Source organism: Sinocyclocheilus rhinocerous, unplaced genomic scaffold (genome assembly GCF_001515625.1).
Source record: "Sinocyclocheilus rhinocerous isolate Xijiao unplaced genomic scaffold, SAMN03320098_v1.1 scaffold9548, whole genome shotgun sequence".
Lineage (NCBI taxonomy): Eukaryota > Metazoa > Chordata > Actinopteri > Cypriniformes > Cyprinidae > Sinocyclocheilus > Sinocyclocheilus rhinocerous.
In genome coordinates, this window is record NW_015655380.1 from 23,618 (window position 1) to 45,620 (window position 22,003).

Genomic DNA, 22,003 nt, shown 5'->3' on the forward strand with positions numbered 1-22,003 from the left:
CCTGTTGCCGTCACCACAGGTAAAGCCGTGAAACTGTTCTACATGTGTTGTATATCCTCTCATGTCTCGTTATCTCCAAAAGCCCATAACACATCCTAACATCCTTTTCAAAGAAGCTGTGTCAGTGTTGGCGCATGTGGGCAGCGTGTTTCTGTAGATTCCAAAGTAGCACTAATTGGATGTAGCAAAGATAATAACATTAGCATGCATTAAACTGGACTTATCAGAGGCATTTAGAGGCTCACTCAAGCTAGAGCAGTGGAATCATGCAGAGGATTGGGGCTGCGGGGGACTAGCATAAGCTGTGGACTGTTCGTAGACCTGCTGTGCTATATGATGCTAGGGGAGGCTTGTTAGCTGCTACGAGCTAATGGCTAGCCTGTGGCAGGCCATCTGCCACTCCAGATTATGTGCCAAGCCTAGGTGCTGCCATTCTGCCAACCCCATAGAGAGGTCACCCTCCATCTCTGGACAGAATCTAGTCACAGACATAGTCAAATATTTTTAGAAATAAATAGATTTAAAAGACTGAAAAAAGTGAGGAGGAAACAAACAAGCCCAAGGCAAAAAAAAAAGTTTCTGTCCCTAAGTGTGTCTGGGGAAAAGGTTAGAAGAGAAACAGGAACTGAGCGAGTCAACACAAGACCTCAAGCCCATATTGCTTCCTATTTCAACCATGAAAGATTTACTGTAGAGGTTTGACTGCACATGTTCTGCTTCATTTGGGATCAAGCGCCAGTGGTGTTTTCATTCCATCTTTTTTTTTTTTATTCTTTTCTGGGTGGGTGTCAGTTGCAGCCCATGGAAACCATATGGTAAAAAGTTGTGAAATTTGGCACACTGATTATTCTGGGTCTAATGGTGTGTTTAAGTCCTCCTGGGAAGTTTGTATTGACAAGTTAGGAAGTCTTAAAGGGTTAGTTCACCCAAAAATGACAATTAGCCCATAAATTACTCGCCCTCAAGTCATAGGTGTATATGACTTTCTTCTTTCAGACGAATCCAGTCGGAGTTATATTAAAAATTGTCTTTGATCTTTCAAGCTGTTTAATGCCGCTCAGAGGGTGTTGCATGCATCAATCTATGATGGGTCAGATGGGTTCAAATCACTTTGGTCGAAGCAAGATGGCAATTTTTAAAGTTAGCTTGACATGAAAATTCACCCTGTTTTCATGTTTTCAGATCTTATTGTGAACAATTCATCCATGCATATGTTTCTTTCTTTTTTTAAAGGGGTCATCAGATGCCCATTTTCCACAAGTTGATATGATTCTTTAAGGTCTTAATGAAAAGTCTATAAAATACTTTGCTTGAAATTTTTCAATGGTAGTGTAAAACAACACCCTTTTTACCTTGTCAAAAACAGCTCTGTTCACAGCGACCCGTTTCGGTGCATGTCCCTTTAAATGCTAATGAGCTCTGCTCACCCCGCCCCTCTCTTCCGTGGGGTGACGAGCAGTTCTCTAGACTGTTAACCTTAGCCGCATTCGTCGCCGAACTTGCTTACTAGCACATTATTAGGAAAGGCGATTTGCAAAGATTCATAAAAAACTTATATTCACTTCTTCTGTAGGTGAAGCTGGATCACGAATTATTCGAGTGAACATAGATGCATTTAGGTAGATGGGGGGCGCATTCCCTTCAAAAGCAAAAGTAATCCTCTGCGTCTTCAGTGGAGTAAATGACGACTGCTACGTTCATTATTATATCCAACAACAAAACCCCTCAATCGCTTAAGAGACATTCTTGTCTACACCTGCTCCGGCGTCGAAACAATGGCGGACTGTTTACAGCTCACTCAGGGCAGGTCTGTGATAAAATGCCAGTGTCAGTCAACAATCGTGGGAGGGGTCTGGGCCTGTGTGATGTCACTCTGCCAAGAATCGGTGAAACGGCTTGATTTGAGAAAGGGGTTTTGATTTATGGGGATAAAAAACACTGTGTGGATTTTTATCATTACAGGGTGGTTGTGTATACACACTGCCAAGACACATTTCAGTTCAAACATGTAAAAGTGAATTTTGCATCTGATGACCCATTTAACCTCGTAATTTTTAATCAGAATGTCATACCTGGACCTTCTGGTGAAAACTGAATTCTTTCACACTTCTCTGTGAGTTATGCTGGACTTTTCCAATCATTTTGGCCACTTAAACCCCACCCCTATTTTACATTTGATTGAAAGTTCACATTTGTTTTTCAAATCAAAATCTAAAACAATTAATGGATGGAGCCAAGTCTCTGCCATATGATACGTTTCACTCGGGTGTACTTCACATTACTAAGAAAAGATCTGTTGCTGCTTCCTGGTTTATTGGGATTTTCACTCTACTTTTGTCATGACAACTCTTGGATGGAATGGCATGGTAATGTTCATGACAGTGTTAATGTATTTGGTCTTGGCGGAATAGATCTGCTACGCTGCTGCTGCGGCAGAGCAAGTACAGAGACTTGCTACTGCCAATACATCCACAAAATGCTGCTGTGAGCATGTAAGTAATACTGCTGCTGCACATATAACATGAAATAACCCCCATATAGCATACAAAAAAATCACCCCATAGCAGATCTATACAGGTGGAGCTGGGGAAGGTGGAGGGTTCTGAAGGGCGCTGCAACTGCTACAGCAAACACTAGCCAAGTATTTAAATGTTGAGCAGCGAGCTCATTGGCTGCTGATACAAAAAGAACCAGTCAGCTGCATCATGTGATAATGATGTCATTATGTCAGATTGAGGCCCTGTCCCAAATGACACCCTAAACCCTTGCGGTCTTCCTCTGAGTTCGCACTTTCGTGACGTAATGCCGCTTTGACTGTTGGGTAGAAGTCTGCTGCGGAGCTCGCCCCAGTGCGGGCTCAGCAGAAGTGCGGATCGAGGGCGCATAACGGCATGGTAATGCTCGCGAGCACCCTTCTGAACGCTAAAATGACAAATGGGACACCCTGCGGTCTCGTGGACTTAACGGACACGGACACGCGCACGCGGCGGCCATTGTAAGTCCGTAAGACCGCAAGTGCACATGAAGTGTTCCATTTGGGACAGGGCCTGAGTTTGACCTATTGGACTGCACCATCTAGAGTTTCATGCCAGAACTTTGGATTTCTACATTATGATGAAATATGTGCATCAGGTGTGTTTCATCTTGTTTTTATTAAATTCATGAAGGTGTTTTAAACTGAATTCTTTTGTGGTTTTCTCATAATTGTAGAATAATATAATATTTTGTTCATTCAGTCTATCTAATTTTATTATAAATGGGAGAAAATATAATTCATTTAAAAAAACTCTCAAAACAGACTGCATTCATTGCTTTTGCCATGCTTTTTCAGTAACAATGACCCAGAAACAGTCTCTAAAAATCAAGAGTTTCCCAATCATAGTTATGACCTTCTGGTGGCTTTCATGTGCGTTCAACTCTTAAATACAATTTTTCTGACCATAGATAGTCACGTGACCATCTTTAAAGGGGTCATATGATGCCATTTCAAGTTTTCCTTTCTCTTTGGAGTGTTACAAGCTGTTCGTGAATAGATAAGATCCCTAAAGCTGCAAAGACTAAAGTCTCAAACCCAAAGAGATATTCTTTATAAAAGTTAAGACTCGTCCACGCCCTCCTAAAACGCCTCGTTCAAACACGCCCCCACATGTCTACGTCACGATGTGGGAAGATTTGCATAACACCGCCCAAATGTATACGCAAAGAAAGAAGGCATAACTTTGATTCTCGTTGTAGTATTGAGACGCTGTGTGTTTCATTGTGAAAGCGAAACTACTTTGTTTGGTCTTCTATGTCATATGACCCCTTTAAGACCTGTCAATCAAACTCTGTAGCACCACAAACTGCTCAAATTTAGTTTGTTTCTTTTTAAATTCTTTGGTCTAGATGTTTCTTGTCTCATGCAACGTTCAGTAAAGTTTTGAATTTCTGAATCTTTGCCTACCAGATTTGTTACCATCTTTGATTTCAACACAAATAGTTTTTTCCCTAATTTTGTCCAGTTTTTATAGTTGGGTCTAGATGATTGTCAGACCAAGCCACACCAAAGTTAGCAAATTAATTTTCAAGTCTCAGCATTTTGGGAAGTAACAATGCAGGAAAGATGATGGCGCTAATGGCAAACAGGAAACCAGGCTAAATCTTGGAAATACTTTAGTTTCTTGGAAACTAATCCTGTTAGAAATCACTGATATTTATACGACAAACATTCATACTAGAATGTACTTTTTAATGGTTGCAAAGTTTCTTCCTCAGACAGCATGCGATTTTAGATACGCCTCTTTTAGATGCAAACTCTTTGAAATGTTTTTTTTTTTTTCAGTTATTAAAGGGGTAGTTACTATTTATAAATGAGTCTCTGGTATGTTTTTCTATAACAAATACCCAAGTTTGTTTTAAAGAAACTTTTTCTTCCTTTCCTTTTTTCCCTCTAAATATTTTCTTTTTCCACTGAGTGGAAACATACAACATGTAAAATTATTGTCTGAAATTCTCCAAACAACCACTTTTTTTTCATAATATGAGCACCAAAATATAAACCAATTCCCCACACCATTAGCTCCATCCTTTCTTTATGCATTTCCCACCCAATCCGACCCAGCACCTGACAACAGATCCTGTCGACTAACTCATAGTGGCTTCACTGTTCCTTCATTTCATCCTGAACTTCAGTACCTTGAGGGTTTCAATGTGTCCTATTTCCGCAGCCACCTCTTCTCAAGCCCCAGCGATTTCGCCACAACGACATGATGCTTCCTTCTGCCACAAACTGACTTTTGTTCTGTGATGTTTCTTTGAGATTCACACATCAGGTGGAGACACATTTTCCTTTTTCTTGTCTGGTTGCGTCTCCAGTGATGTTCAAAGGTTTTCTTGTTCGAGTGTGGTTGGCTCCAGGCAAACCGATGACACTGGCAGTTGCTTACATGTTCTTGTAAGCTGTGGCGTGTTTTTGTTTGATAAGAATATCTGGAGAGTGGTAAGACTCATTGTTTCTTTGGGGAGGGGCGGGCTCATGTTGATGGCATCAAATGAATCCCAGATGTCTTGTGTTTCTTTTCTGCCTCCTTTTGGTTTGATTTGAAAATACCATTTAAAGCTGCATTCCTAAAATGTGCTGAAACTTGCCTTTTTCTTGTCTGGTTGCGTCTCCAGTGATGTTCAAAGGTTTTCTTGTTCGAGTGTGGTTGGCTCCAGGCAAACCGATGACACTGGCAGTTGCTTACATGTTCTTGTAAGCTGTGGTGTGTTTTTGTTTGATAAGAATATCTGGAGAATGGTAAGACTCATTGTTTCTTTGGGGAGGGGCGGGCTCATGTTGATGACATCAAATGAATCCCAGATGTCTTGTGTTTCTTTTCTGCCTACTTTTGGTTTGATTGGAAAATAATATTTAAAGCTGCATTCCCAACATATGTTGAAACTTCCCCCTTTAATTATTTGTTTATAGGTGCTTCTGATTAATGACAACTAATACTTTAAATTGGTCTTTATTGGTGATCAAATTTTATTGAGTTTCTCATTGTGATTCGGAGAATGGTAAGACTCATTGTTTCTTTGGGGAGGGGCGGGCTCATGTTGATGGCATCAAATGAATCCCAGATGTCTTGTGTTTCTTTTCTGCCTACTTTTGGTTTGATTGGAAAATAATATTTAAAGCTGCATTCCCAACATATGTTGAAACTTCCCCCTTTAATTATTTGTTTATAGGTGCTTCTGATTAATGACAACTAATACTTTAAATTGGTCTTTATTGGTGATCAAATTTTATTGAGTTTCTCATTGTGATTCTCATGTGTGATTCAAGATGTGAACTTCTTGTTAACATTGATAAAAGGACACAGGTATGCTAACTTTTTAATACAACAAGCTGCCAATACTGGTTATTTTCATATTTAAGTGTTAGATAACCAATATTGACAGCATTTTTAACTTCTAATTTATCACTTTTGCATTTTTTATGCAAGAACACTGAAAACATAATATGCATTATGATTATTATTTATTATTATTACCATGTAAAAGGTATGCATATCTGTAAAAGCTATTAGTCAGTCGTTAGTACTTGTTTTTGTTTTCAATGACATTATTTCTCATACTGCCATTTTTTCTTTCCATCTGTTTTTCCCTGCTTCCACTGAGTGGAAACACAACACATATCAATCTTTTCTGAAATTCTCCTAACAGCCAAAACTTTTGTGCAATATGAGCACCAAAACATGAACCAGTTTCCCACACCTGTGGTTCCATCCTTCCTTTATGCATTTGAACCATTCCTAGCATTTTTCATTTGTAATTTGTAACTTCCAAGCATTTTTCATTTGTAATTTGAATGCTATTTTTTTTTAAGTATACTGACTTTTATATGTGTTCTGTTAAAATTGATGAGAGGACAAAGGTTTGCTGACTTTTTTTAGGGACTTGTTTTCTGTAATGTAAAACTATACATAGCCATTGACCTTTTTTCTTTTTTTTTTCTTTTTTTTTGTGTTGAAAATCTAATATAACGATAATTTAATGGCTTTATTCTTTGCTAAATTGCTCTTGGATATATTTCTTAACCTTATATACTGTGCTCTTTTGGGGTGGGATTGAACAGCATGTCCTGTGGGAAGGACTGATCACACGATATGTTCTTAGCCAGCAGCTTTAGTTTCAGCAGTAATCTCAAATTTTTCTATCTCTATTAGATTCAAATGTGCATCAAATATCACATTTCACTTAGAAAAAAAAAATGAATAGGCAGATAGTGGAATCAAAGCAAACAGGATTTGTAGAAAGGCTCTGCTATGCTCACACACTCATATCATCTTTGACCCAGATTGCATGTGCTGTGGTTGCTGCAGCCGCCCCGGCCAGCTAATACACGCAAAGCCCTCATCGTAATGAATCAGACCGAGCAACAACCCCGCCCTGACTTTAATCTCTGGAAATCTATGGGATTTTCAAATGCGATTTTCCCTCAGGGCAACTGGCCATGTAGGAAATTATGATCAGTATGAAACGTTGTCTTGTACACAGGCCATGATTTGGTATTATTGACAGTATTTTACAGGCAGGGGAAAAAGAGCAAAAGGGAAGAAAAAAACAGCAACATGGGATTTGTGCTCTTTATTGCTTATAAGCAAAGATAAGCCATTGGAACTTCTGCATAATAACGAAAGGATATTCATCTAATTTCTCATCACAGCGTGACCTTAAGTTACTTTTCATGTCTCTTTTACAGCACATGGCCCGTGAGTCTTGTGTGAAAAAATGTGAATTTAAACTTATTTGCAGTGTTGCTGCAGTCTTAGGACTGTGTGTCTGTTGTTACTTAAGCAGTATTGGCAAGTTATACTCAGCATTGCATTTAGTATTTTCATAAATGAATAAAAATTGACAAGGTGTTCTAAATTAGAGACAGACCTTTTTTTTTGTTTTTATGACCACTAGACTACTGATTGTAAACATATAATATGAATGATAATAATAATAATTATTATTATTAGCAATAATAATAATGTATAATAAAAATGTTGGATTGTTGATGGTAAATGTTGGTTTCCAAATTGTGGGTCTATTTCTATTCAAAAATATTTCTCGAAACATAAACATTTAATATTGCTTGGAGACCTTTTTGATTTGTGTTTTGTTTTTAATTGTAATTTATTTTATTTAAAGCTGAATGATATTTAAAAACTTTTTTGTAGGCTTTCTGTAAAACTTACCAAATAAAGTAGTCTTGCATTTGGGGTCTTAATGAAAAACATTATTTGCCTTTAAAAGTCTCATGTCTCATTTTAGATAGATCCAGTGTTTACCGCACAGGTTGAGGAGAGTGTCAAAAGGTAAATATCATCTGACGTCTTCATCTTCCTTCCTTGATCTGCTCTGCTTTACTTTCATCTCCCTTCTTCACTCTCTGACACTTGATCTTCAAAGTCTCAGTTCCTTATTACTGCCACTAAAGTTCCACACATACGCACAGGAACATTCATGTGCTTTTTGAAATATTTCTGTCGGTAATCTTTTCAGTGTTTTTTAAATTCCCCTTTTAAAATAAGGAAATACCCTCATTCGTAAACTGTTCCTGGATATATTGTAATTCATGTATGAGGTTGTGTGTAGGTCTGTTGGAGTGTATCTGGCGGCCGATTTGAGTCAGGAGGAGCTGCATGCTGCCATGCAGAAATCATTTGCCCTGGTCAACTCGTCTCTCTCAGAGGGAATGTCTGCTGCCATCTTAGAGGTTCGTTTAGAGAGCAATAATTTTATTGAATTTGTTTTATGAGACAATTTATAACAATTTGAGTGAAATGTTAATATTAACATTAATATTAATTTCAGAATGTCTTAGAATTTGGTTTGTCCAAGAGAAACCTGTCTGAATCAATCATTTTTTGGTATTTAATTTGTTCTCACCAGTAGTGCAGAAATCGCTTAAATGAGCTTTGAATCTGTGATTGTTTAGCCTGTTATTAGATAGGATATTATGAGCACAATATCATCATGGGGATCTAGTTAATCTGTGTTCAAACTGACCAGATTAGTTTAACACATAGTGCCATTAATGTGCTAAGTAGCTGTTATCATGTTTTCCTCAATAGTTCCACATCTTTTCATTATCCTACATGTGTGAACAAGCCTAGATTGAAATGGCCAATATGACAGAATTGAAGGTTGTTGTAATTTACAAGAATTTAAAACTGAAAAGGAAGAGCTTTCTAAGTGCAATCAGCTATCCCATAATGCTTGATTGCTAGGTTGCAGTGAACGTTCTTGTAGCTGAAATCGCATGCACAATGTCACAGTAATGGGTTCAATCTCAGGAAACGCATATACTGATAAAATACCTTGAATGCCCTTAAGTTGTTTCAGATAATAGCACCTGGAAAATGAATAAATGTAGATGCATTGTGCACAAGGCCAAACAGAGTTAATGTATTGCAATCTGGTGTGTTTTAGGCCATGGATTTAGGTTTGCCTGTTTTAGCGAGGGATGTTCCTGGAAATGCTGCAATAGTCAAGCATGAGGTCACAGGACTGCTGTACTCAAGCCCTCAGGTAAGATTTACAAAGGTTTGGATTATCAGTGAGAGCTTCATTTTAATGCAGTGAAATCATATCACAGTTGATGTTTTCGTTTTTGTTTTCCATGGAGACATTTATGTATACCTTTTGTATTTTACATTTGTATTTTAATGTCTTTAATCCATGTTAAGAGCAAATAGGACAAAAAAAAAGCAAAGTCTCTATATAAATAAGGTGGTTAAACAAGAGCATGGTGTAAGTTCACTTACAGTCATAGAATGTAAGTGAACTGTGATAATATGTAAATGTATCAAAGTAATCTCTATGACACATTCCAAGTATTCTGAAGACTTAGATTAAAAAACACACACACCCACAACCACACACACATTGAAGAACCACATTGAAATCTTTCCCTCTGCTAAAGATCTCAAATCACATTAGTGTAATTTTATGATGCTCATATTCAAATTTGCGGTGTTGTGATTGGTTACAACAAGATACACAATAACCAATAGAGTGCATTAGTGCCCGCCCACTTTTTCAGAGTCACCGGTTCCAGAAGTATTTTTCCCATTTATATGAAGAGATTTTAAAAAAGTTAAAAGCCATGAACCAAACCAACCAGCTACCAGGAGAATTAACTAGGGATATAACGATTAACTGCGAGCCGGTTGAAAATCGATTCAAATATGTGACGATTCAAATCGGTTGAGATGCTAAACAAATCCGATTCATTTAGGTGTAGGAGTTTATATGAATGCATGTCTGAGGGGAACTTACTGTCTTTAGAACGAATCGTGAGTTGAGTGAATCGTTACATCCCTAGAATTAACATTAGACTTTTACTTAAAGCAAAGAAGTAAATGAAAATTGGACAAAATGACAAAAGTACAAGGCTGTGTATTTAACGGCTTTAGTGAGGGAAGGAACTGCAATCCCATGAATGGCATTAATCGAATTAAAAACAATGGAAAAAATATAGTATAGTATATGCACAAATATTTACTGTACATATTTTGAGAGTGTAGGGAGACAGACTCAGTTTCATCATTCTTTATGGGAGTGGGCGGACTGAGTGGTGGAATTTTATGTACAGCATCATGGGTAATGTAGTTTTCCCACTACGGATTCTGTTATAAAAATAAGTTGAATTAATGCAAACAGATGGGTTCAACAAAAGCAACCTCAGAGCTCAGAACTGGTCTGTCTTTAAAGGTTTACCAGTTGTTGTTAAAAATAATTTTCCATATAGAGAAAATGTCTTTACTTCCTGAAGCCGACTGTTGTGCTCTATAATGTTTGCTATCATTGATGTTAAACCTGAAGTGACCTGAAGTCATTTTCATGCACTGCATTTACAAACGTGAATGAGATTTCAGCTGTGACTGAATTATACTAAGATTATCGGTAAGAAATCTGTTCGTCACAAAAAGATATCATAAGAGTGCAGAACACTTGAATATGTGAGAAGAAAGAAAGTCATACAGGTTTGGAATTATAGAGAGTGAGTAAATGTTTTGAATGTATACATAATATTACATACTTATTCTTATAATTTTGACTTTTACAAAACATTTCTACTTTAAACTTGCAATTTTACAACTTTTTTTCCTCAAAATCTTTTTTGCCATTAAAACGCTGCTGTAAAAGGGAGAGTAATGTTGACTGTCTCTTCTTAGCAACATCTCTACCTGCTGGTGACTAAGCTTTGACTTTAACTTATTTTTGGGTCTTTAGGAGGAACAGGCTGACTTAAGCGTTCATTGTACCGCCGTGCTAAATGCCTGAGAGGAGCCCAAGGCAGCTTAAAATGTCAAAGGGCAAAACTTCTATCCCTGAACCAATCTGCTCCTCTGAGCAATTTCCAAACATCCATTTATCATGCTTATCTCAAATGTATTAAAAGCAATAGCCGATCTGAAAATCTGACGTCTCTAGAGAAGCACAGAAAATTGTATATGAAAGTGTAATGTTTGTTTGCAAGTCATGAATGATTTTGAACATTTGGATGCACCATGTGCCCCTCTATACACCTGTGACGTATGCTAAGCTTTGACCCCTAATTCAAAGAGCTGTGTGCAAGCCTCTCTTGATCAGTAGGTCAGTGTGCTGCAGTTCAACCCACCTGCTATGCAGTACGCAGTAAAATGTGCTTGCTATTGTCCCATTATATGACACAGTGATGTAACCCAGTGATTATTTTTCACACAAATCAAATTTACAGTAGAAGAAATGTCAACATACACTACTGTTCAAAAGTTTTGAGGTTGGTGAGATTTTTAAAATGTTTTTGTAAGACATCTCTTATGCTCACCAAAGCTGCATTTATTTGAAAATAAAATATACATTACAGTAATATTGTGAAATATTTTACATTTTAAAATAACTGTTTGCTATTTGAATATATTTTAAATTGTAATTTATTTCTGTTATGCAGAGCTGAATTTTCACTATCATTACTCCAGTCTTCAGTGTCAAATGATCCTCCAGAAATCATTTTGCTGCCCAAGAAACATTTGTTGTTCAGTTGTTCTCCTTTATATTTTTGCGGAAACCGTGATACTATTATACTATATCAGTTTCTTTCCCAAAAGAATACAAATAAAAAATTTACTGACCCCAAACATTCTAAAGGCATTGTATATTTAAACTTTTTTATGGGCCTTAGCCTTAGACTCCTTTTTTTATTTGGCCTATGTGACCATTTACTCCATTTAGTTTTTGTTGTCTGAACAGAAAAAAGCCCACATTAAATCTGACTGCAGCCTGGTAGGGCTTTATAGGTGGTTTAAACTAAACTTTTTTTTTTTTTTTTGGTCATGTGTTTGTGTGTTGTGTCAGGTATTGCAGCAATAAAACTGCTTTAAAACATTGCATACGCCAGCTTCCAGTTTTTTATGCTGTTCAGATTTGGATACTGGCCTAATGAAAAACATCATGGTGAATCAATGATACAGCCTCTTGCACAGTTAACCTGTGCACATTTATTGTTATTATGATAACCAGTGTGGACACACTAGCAAACTACTGCAAAATTTTTTTTTTTTAAATCCCTCGATCTGGCCACATATAACTTATAGTTTGAAAAGTCAGATTTAAGAAAAGAAAATCAGTCAGAATTTCCAAATAACTGTCACACTTTCTTCTGTCACTTACTTAATTAACCTAGAAGCATTTTTCTTCTGTGACTTCTAGTGCCAAAGATTTGTTTAGCCGTGTCCAGCATGAGTCACATCTGTGTGCTGTGCTAAGCCTTGACCTCTGCCTTTTAAGTAGCTAATTGAGAGGTTTAAGACTGGACTCTATATTGTAGAACAAAGAGCCTTATTAATGCTTAAAGAGCAGGTCATATGGGTTTTTGAAAAATATCTCTTTTGCAATTATCTTCATTGGCTTCTAATCTTCTTTATTTGGACTAACAAATACGTTAGTACGATTGATACGTTATGTGTACATTTTCAACTGAGTGCTCAAAATATCAAGAATGTGTTGATTAATGTAGACTGACGTTATTCTAATTACTTCGTTTAATAATAAAGAATGTAGTGTAGCACACAGACTTTATAATCATTCTTTGATAAATAAAAAGTTCAAAAGAACAGCATTTATTTTTTCAAAGTCTTTACTGTCACTTCAACTTAATGTATCCTTGCTTACTACCAAGTATTCATTTCTTTAAAAAAAAAAATCTTAATGACCCAAAAGTTTTGAAAGGTTGTGTGTTTGTGTATAGAAACATCAAATAAACGTTTTGAAAATAGATAAATTCATGGATATTTCATGGATAACAGAAAAGAAAAGAAAAAAGACATGTGAAGCGTTAACAAGAATCTCAATGTTCTTGTATCTACAGGAATTTGTAAGCATGTCCAGAAAACTTCTGGATGACCATGAGCTCCAGGAAAGACTGGTGAGAAACGGAAAGAATTACATTACAACTTGCCACAACCCGATGAAGGAGAGAATAGCCTATCAGAAACTGGTGGAGACTCTTCACTGACAGTTTGATGGGACTAACATGTGTCTCAGGTCTTTAAGAACTTTAACTTTAAGAGCTTTGTGCTCTTTCTAGAGCTTTTGACTGCATTTCAGTTGGATATGCAAGCCTCTCCCATGACTGCCACGATAATGGTGGCCATTTGTCTCTAAAGTAGGATAAACAGGAAAGATATATTTATAGGACGTTGACTTCTTTTGTTTCACCAGGTATAAAAGGGACATACATTTTACTATACATTTAGTGAGTGTTTAAATTACAATTTATCAGGCCTTGGAACAAGGGCAGGTGACCGATCTGGCAGTTTTTCTTTTTTGAGGGGTAGTAATTTATCTAGAAGCGTGTACCTGACATTCATTCGACACTGCACAAGGCCAAGCTCTTGCTGTGTGCACAGACAGCTGCATGTTTGCAAGTGTTTGAGTTCTACTTTTGTTGTGTTGCTTGTTTGTAGTGAAGATTGGGTATAAAAGTGCCAGTGTTACCACAGTGGTTGTGAGTTTTCTGGGTTGAAGAATGTTGACATTACTTTGCTAGCAAGAAAGTTTCCTAGTCTTAGGAGGATCTCAGCTTGAACTGAACAGACAGCTTGTGTTCATGTGTGCATATGTGATATGACATGACAGGCAAGACATACGATTAACTAAAAATGTCTAAAATGTACTATATTTGATTTTACTCAACAAATGTAAGGTATGAGGTGGGAAATCCACTCAAATAGATGCCGGCTCCAGTTTCAGAGGTGTTACATTTAGCTTGTTTGGAACAAATTACATCCTGCTTTTAATGTAGTAAAATTTTGTTTTAAAAATGTTAAACTGTGTCAAGGCCAAGATTTACAGGCTTAATAAACTCCAAAGACAATTCTCTGTTTGTCATAAGCTGATTCAGCTGCCAAACTGGTTTTTCTCTTAAGCCCAGATGAAGAACAGTGATGCTCTCTGTACAAGAAATGAAACACAAGATTGTTTTTAAAGGACACATTTATTCTTCGGAGGAATTTAAATTTATTCATGAAAGTTACTTTGTTCAGGGATTAAGGTTTGTGTTTAGAGGTTTTGCTAAACATAAAATATTTATTCTGTTTGTAACTAAGACTGTATGTCTCAAATCTTAAACCACGACTTTCTATGATTGTATCTACATTTCTTTTACTTTCATGGCACAATAAAATATACTGTAAACACTTGTATACAAACTTCTGTTGAATTTCAGTTCATCTATAGAGGTACAGTAAAATATATACATTAGTGGTGCTCTGAACTCATTGACATTTTTGGCCTGTGTGTGGTCTCAGCCATATGTTTGCACCAGAATATTGTTACATTGTGAAGAATATTGTTACATTGTGAGAAAATTGTCCAACTCCAACTTTGCGGTTATGTGGAGTTTTGTATGGGTAAGTGCCACTCATTTTCTTCAGAAAATGTAAAATAGGTTCCCCTTCAGGAACTCGAGCTGCGTCGAAGTCGCTTTGGGAACAGCGTCTCGTTCCCTCGGGGAACCATGGTTTCATACGTAACCTAGAGACGTTTTTACTACTATTTTCAATTACCTCCACACCTGGAGTTACCACAAATGTTTTTACCAATATGAAAACCTGGGACACGCCAACAGTGCTTTATATTTGAGTACTGAAAGATAACAGATTACAAAAGATAAAAACCACCATTCAATTACAATGAAATGGTTATTTTCAATTACCTCCACACCTGGTTACCACAAATGTTTTTACCAATATGAAAACCTGGGACACGCCAACAGTGCTTTATATTTGAGTACTGAAAGATAACAGATTACAAAAGATAAAAACCACCATTCAATTACAATGAAATGGTTTTTATTTCATATAGCACAAAGCACTGAACGTGGCTTTATCGTGTGACTTTTTAATGGAAAATTAAACAATTGAATGTACGTATAAATGCAGGGTGGTAAAATATCTTCAAAGTGAACTTTTATCTGTACAATAATCACATGCACTTTTGTATAAAAAAATGGAAGGATGCAGAGTAACAGTCAAACACAAGTGTAATGTAGCATTATCTCAGAGTTTGGCTCTAGAGAAAGAATGACAATTTATTCTCTTAATTCTTTAAATTCCCCAATGAAAAACTCATTAAGAAAGACAAAAAATGAGCTTAGCTGATAACTTCAAGGTGTTTTTTTTGGGGGGGGGGATTGTGTTCTCTCCTTTTTATCATGATTAGTAATCAAGGCAGAATCAATCTTTCACAAAGTCTAATCACAAAGAAAATGTCACACCTGTCACACCTTATGAAAGCAATGGAACTGTACTGATCATAACCCTGTGTAGCACAGACCAACAGTACGACTTTTCTAAAGAAAAAAGGCATTCAGGTGACCATAGGTTGGCGCTAAACTCTGCTGGACAGTGGACCAGAGTTGCCCAGCCCTGGTATAGAGATATACATTATGGGTGCATAAATTAGGCTGCATGTGAGCCAACAATCAAAGCTGTTGCAAAGACTCAGCAGCTGGCACCACAGGTGTCATACAGCTGTCCTCCTTTCCCACCCAGTTAATTCCATGTCCATTCTCTTGTTGTAACATTTTGGGAGGAGTCTGCCGATCCAAGGATGTGAAGGTGGTGAACTGGACCCTTTTCCTCTTACTAGTGGGTGAGTGTAGGGATTCACTTCGGACTGGTTTTGCTGTAGGGGAACCTACACACAAAACATTAGAGTCATTTGATACAGAAGACACCTGGCAAGAGGTCCTTCGGTTGAGAGTACCACAAGGCTCTGTATTGGGTCCTATGTCGATCACAGATGTATTATGAGCGTCCTGCTGTAACGGGCTTCCAGTGACGTTCATAACCAGCTCAGCATCTGTTCCCAGCCATACCCAATCATGCCGGTGACCAGTCTGCTCAGAAACTTGACCAGGCGTCTGCTTGTGCCTAAATTTAACCAAGTATGATACACAATTTACCATAAATACTATGATAGCCAAGCAGAAGACTCCCAGTAATGCATACATCCCGATCTCCAGGTCTGTAAGTGGCCGGTTTGGTAGTGGTCCCTCAATGTCATCATCGTCGTCATCATCGTCTCTATAATCATTTTTTGGCTTCTGTTTGGGGATTTCCACTTGGGGAGGGTAGTTATTGTAGTTCACTAAGTTCCCAGAAGCTTTCCCAGTGCTCAACACTGAACCCTCAGGAACCTCATTGCTACTCCAGGAAATTCCTGTTCGACCATCGTTGCCAGCTTTTCCTGTACTAAAAAAATTTCCACTATTTAAAATATTCCCAGGTTTACTGACTCCATCCGAGGCATCATTAGCCCGTCCCATTCCCAAATTATTTGCAATGCTGCCAACAGTTGAGTCTCGCGCTGTCGACTTGGCTGTGGTGGTGATCTTCAAGGCACTTTCCTCTCGCTCAGACTCTGAATTTCTGCTTGAAACCTGTTCTGGTTGCTGCAGTTTCTTTTCAGAGTCTGCCTCCTCTCCTTCATCACCACGCTTACTGCTGTTGTCTTTCCCAGCGACACCAGCAAGTAGTCCTGTGCTGTTTCCCGTGTCATTATTGTTGGTGCTGCTATTGTCAGGACGTTTGCTGTTTGTCTGGAACTTTACCGTTAAGCTCCCAGTGCCAACAGCTAAAGTGCTTTTGCGCTTGGATTTCTGACAGACCTCACAAATGGTCATCTCGGCTCTCACCAGTGTTCCTTGGCCTTCACCTTCTGCCACTATAGTTATAGGTGAGTCCTGCACAGAGATCACACCCTCATCCAGTGATGTCACAGCCAGGCGATAGTGAGTAGGATCATAAATGTCCAGTGGGGTGAGGGAGCCATCGCTAAATTGCAGCCAGGAGCTCAACACTGCCTCCTGCAATAAGAATAAAATTGAATTTGGCCATGTTCTGTATTGTGTCTTGCACATGTAACATGTAGCAAGGACACTGTAAATGTTACTATTTTTTTATTTTATTCCTTTCTATGGAACCAAAATTGGTATAGAGTGAACCATTAAATTGTTCTAGAATTTGGTACCAACTACAGACTGAAATGTTGGTATCGTGACAACACAAATATATATATATATATATATATTAGGGCTGTCAGACAATTAAAATTTTTTATGTAATTAATTACATGATGTGTTGATTAATTTATCAAAATAACCACAAATTACATTTGTGTGTGAAAATAACCCCAAAAGATTATTTAATGCTATTTTTGTGTTAAATGAGAAAGTATTAAGACATTACAAATAGTAGCTTTATATATTTTATTTTATTCAACATACAATTTATTACACATAAAGGTTTAGGCTACAATGGCCCAACATGAACTATGGAACATAAAAGAAGATAATTTGAGAAACATCTCAGTTTTGTTTTGTTTTTCGTTTATGCAATGGAAGTTATTGGTAACCAAAACAGTCTTTAAAAATATTTTTGTTTCACAAAAGAAAGTAAGTCACTCAGGTTTGAGTAGGCCTAAATGATGACATAATTACAAATTTTTGGGTGAATTAACCCTTTAAGTTTTTTTTATTATTATTATTTTTTTAATGAAATAATACTCTAAATAAGAAACTAAATCTGCCAGCAGGTGGCGGTAAATGTCTTTATGAGTCATTCATGCGATTCCTTCGAACGGCTGATTCATTCAGAAATTCAGTAAACGGCTCATTTTATGAATGGGGCTTTGAATCATTGATTCACACGATTCGTTCAAACCGCGGATTCGTTCAGAAACTAAACACGCTGTGTTGCTCGGAGACACGCAACAATTCTGTTGTGGCTTTATAGATAATATTGTTGTTGGCAAAACTGAGCAAAAACAGACAATATTGTGTTTAAAATATAACACAATATTAACTTCTTATTTACTGAACTGTTGTATAAAATCACATATGCACTTGTTATATTAGAGACAAAAACAGCACTCAGTGTGATACTGCTCTCGCTGCTCGTGTAATATCGCTTATCATGTGATATAAATATGAGACAAAAACTCATACAGGAGCATTTTTGCAACAGTATCTTGATTTTTAGGGCATAACTGAATTTATGGAGTTGTTGCCCTGCATAATATTTGTAAAAAGGCAACTGTATGAAATGTAAGATGAAGTACAGGTCTGGGGGCGGGGCCAGTGCGTTAACGGAGTTAAAATATTTTAATCGCAGAGCTCATTTGCATTTAAAGAGACATGCAAAAAAAACGGCTTGCTATAAACAGAGCTGTTTTTGACAGGGTAAAAAGGGTGTTGTTTTACACTACCATTGAGAAATTTTAACCAAAGTATGTTATAGACTTTTCATTAAGACCCTAAAGAATCATATCAAACTGTGGAAAATGGGCATCCGATGACCCCTTTAATGGCTAAATTAGCAATCCTTTTACTTCCAACCTGTTACCAATTATTTAGGTTTAAAATGTAAATATACCAAATGTATCAGTTTAAATTTATTAAATATTTATTGTTTGAAAATTGTAAAATCAGACAAATCAGTGTTTTGGACATTAATAGGTGCCCCAAATTTTGGTTAGGATTAAAGTAAGTGCTGTTAAATTACTTGTTTAGGATTGCTGAGCACTTCCTGTGTGGTTGCCGTGGTGCTGATGACTCGGTTACTTCCTGTACTGAGCTGCAGGCTGAGTGTGAGACCACTGACCAACTGCAGGCCCAATTCAGTGATGGTCACTCGATCATCCACAACCCTCACCATCTTCTCTGCCAGGATGGAGTCTGACAACGGGGAAAGGACCTACACAAAGGGAGACACCTGGTTATTGAGGCCTGCATGAGATCAATACTGATTTATGTGTGGCCTGGCCCAATACTTTTGTCGTATGTAAGCCAAACTCAACAGATTCAATTTTACCTTTATAGACGTGGTGCCCACATCTTGTCCTGACAGAATCCTGCCTGCCTGCAGATGGGCAATATTAGTGTCCTCCACCTTCAGGAAGTACTGCACCAACCTGGTCACATCCACCTGCCAATCAGAGCCCAGGAAGAAGGCCTGTGGCTCCCGAGGGCCTGACTGTTCTGCCACAAAGTGTGTGAGAACTCGGACCAGAGCATGCTGGAACTGCAGCATACAACCCCGACCCTTACGCTCTTCCTCACTGCTCCAGCCTGGTTTGCTGTCAGGGACATACAGATGTTACTGACAACCCACTTATAGTCATGTAACTCCATCTGTTACCTTTTATGGTCTTCATAACAGCTTAGATAAGGCCTCATTTGGAAATGAACCCACATGCACAAATTTATAAAATTCAAATCATGTTCAAAATGCCTTCAGGCAAGTTCAAAACAGTCATGAGCACGCATGAGACACTGATTAGATCAAACTGAATTAATGAGGGGCTGTTTCTACTTCATGTAATCCATTATGCAATAGTATTTAAACTACTCATAACCTTACACAATCTTATTCACAATTTTTCCGCAATTCATAATCTACTTGACCCTGTCTGAAAGTGGATTTAGAATTTAAAAGCATTTTCTGGCTATAATGTTCTAACTCTTACTATTGGATTGTGTTAGTGCTATTTTTTTCAGAGATCTTTACAATCAATGCAATCATTTTTATATTACATAATAACTATTGTCTTTTACATGTCTTGAACATTTCAGATTATTCCCTGTTATTGTACCCCATGTATATTATGGATAATGTGCGTAAAATAGGGAACTGGGAGTGTTGATATATTAAATTAATTAACCATGTTCAATTTTGGGATTCCAGAGTATTCAGAATGCTCTTAAATAAAAAAATTAATTATTCAGGTATACATATATATATATATACACGTTTACATTTTGAGTTTTTTTTTCCTTTGGCATTTTAATTAAGTTGAGTTTGTTTTCTTTCCCCTGTGGCCCTTTTGGAAGTTTAATGAGGCCCCCTGTTTGAGAACAACTGTTCTAAGCATTTCCACAAAAAAAGTAAAAAGAAAGCAACAGTAAGTAAATAAAAAAAGTGCAAAAAAAAAAAAAATTTTCAGGCAGACAGGATACTTAAATGCATTGTAAGCTGATTAAATTTATACAGAAATATTCCTTTATTTGTTATTCAGGACAAATGCTAATCACAATATAGGCGTTAACTAGAAATTATGCATTTGAATGCGGTCATTGTGTGTTTGTACCTTTTGGTGGACATGATGGGGATCCTCCAGCTCTTGATCTGACTCAGCTCTGTATCAGACACCTCTATATCCAGCGGCAGACGAGGAAACCACACCTGCATCTCCAGCTGAGCACTCAGGTAACTGTAGGTAAAGTTCACCAGCATCCGCAGTCGCCCTTGGGTTTCTTTTCCATTCACATAGACAAAGTTGCATCTGTCGGACACCTGAGGGCATACAAAAATGTTGTTTTATGTTATTTATAACTCTGAACAAACAGGCTGTTCACACTAGTTTTCATGTTCTGCTGGATTGGAACGGACTTGTGTAAGAGGATTTGTTGGTGCTTAGTCCCAGTAAAAACTTGACTTTTGAATCCAAGTATAATTTAGGTTCAGATCAGCATTTACAGTTTTTTCAACTGCTTGAGATTGCTTTAGTTATTTCCTTTATTAATGAACTCAACTTGAGAGTTTAGAAATTTACAGCAAAATGAAGTAGTGGTTGATCCTTATGCTGCATTTTTTATGTAACCTTTAGACGTTTACTGTCACAGAGTCTCAAATTCACTTAACAGTTCAGCATGGGCTTACCAAATGCATGCCGCCACATGATTAAATCAATTGTATAATTTACGATGCAATTAAATTTTAACAAGATTGAGGATGGCACACGGGTGACTTAGACCAACATGGTGTGGAAAAGCAAGTTTGCGTAGCGTAAACAGGTTAGAGAATATGTACTGTATTTATAGGTTAATGTGTATATCGTATGTGTCGCTATGGCTTGAGTTGATTGGCAGTTTTACACATGCACAGCTATAAACACAAGGACTATTTACATATACAGGGTTTAATGGATAGCAAATTACATGTTTATGGATGCATAAGATGTCAGAATCCATAATACAGTATTTATGGTTTTTATCCTATTAGTCGACAGACATGGATCTAATGCCGCAGATTTTCACAGAATATGACATTAACATTTCATAATGCATTGACAACACAAGCACCTCTGAGGGTCTATACGTACTATGCGTCCCAAAACGACAGCAGCAAGAACCAGTAGCAGGGAAAGGAAGTAGTTTGCAGAATGTCACATCTACCAAGGTAAAAAATGTATTGTTTTGTCTGGTACAGTAGTTGCATAAGTTGCACAGAGGGATGAATAGATGCAAGGATGGCTAGATGGATTGACAGATTAGAAGAGAACAGGAAACAATTTTTATCAACCTTATGTATTACACCCCCTTCTGGATACATGATTCTGATTGGTCAATTGTGGGCCTTTTGTTAAAAATGTCTTCTCTCGCGAAAATTTTTTCAAAAGTCCAAACTGGTGTTTTCTATCACATAATTGGTGCATTTCCCGAAAGCATAGTTAGCCAACTATGTCCACAAGTTACGTTGTTACCAACATAGTTCAATGATTCAGTGTTTCCCAAAAGCATAGTTCCAAAAAACATTCGCAAACAGCATCGCAAAGTTGTGTACTTGGAACTACATCTTTCAACTTGTAGAACAAGAAGCATAGTCTCTTGTTAGTATGACACGATTTAAATAGACCATGCTCTTGAGCACAATAAGAATCCCAGAGCAGATTTCTCTCACCAGTGAGGTAAAAACTTGGTGTGGATCTGGAGTGTTTTATAATCACTCCACTCCAGATCCCTCCGCTCCACTTGTATAGGCTGTTCTAGACTGGCTTATGGTCTTTGTGCTGCTTGGTAACATGCAGAGCTTTATGTTTCGCTTTTTCTGGAGCTATTTCGAATGGTGGATGATAAATATATTAACTAACCAGTCTTGTCATTAATTAAAGCAATATTAAATGTTGTTCCAAACCATATGCTGTTATTTACATGAAAACT

At 37.3% G+C, this 22,003-nt stretch overlaps 2 protein-coding genes across 4 annotated transcripts in view; one reads left to right on the forward strand and one right to left on the reverse strand.

Annotated features, from left to right (window-relative positions):
- glt1d1 (glycosyltransferase 1 domain containing 1) overlaps positions 1-14,221 on the forward strand; it is a 37,832-nt gene extending 23,611 nt beyond the window's left edge. For 2 of the 3 annotated variants that reach the window (XM_016524861.1, XM_016524863.1), the window contains 4 exons: positions 7,786-7,829; positions 8,110-8,230; positions 8,947-9,045; positions 12,869-14,221. In XM_016524861.1, coding sequence (XP_016380347.1) covers positions 7,786-7,829; positions 8,110-8,230; positions 8,947-9,045; positions 12,869-13,015 — 411 coding nt within the window. In that variant the 3' untranslated portion in view covers positions 13,016-14,221. Of the gene's footprint in view, positions 1-7,785; positions 7,830-8,109; positions 8,231-8,946; positions 9,046-10,752; positions 11,203-12,868 lie in introns of those variants that run through there. The other variant, XM_016524862.1, reaches the window with a different exon arrangement.
- A 968-nt stretch (positions 14,222-15,189) lies between these two features.
- The window catches only part of LOC107717958 (transmembrane protein 132C), a 42,254-nt gene continuing 35,440 nt past the window's right edge, over positions 15,190-22,003 (reverse strand). Inside the window, exons 6-9 of the mRNA XM_016524864.1 lie at positions 20,152-20,357; positions 18,876-19,140; positions 18,567-18,758; positions 15,190-16,870 (exon numbers count right to left, since the gene is read on the reverse strand). Coding sequence (XP_016380350.1) covers positions 15,485-16,870; positions 18,567-18,758; positions 18,876-19,140; positions 20,152-20,357 — 2,049 coding nt within the window. The 3' untranslated portion in view covers positions 15,190-15,484. The remainder of the gene's footprint in view (positions 16,871-18,566; positions 18,759-18,875; positions 19,141-20,151; positions 20,358-22,003) is intronic.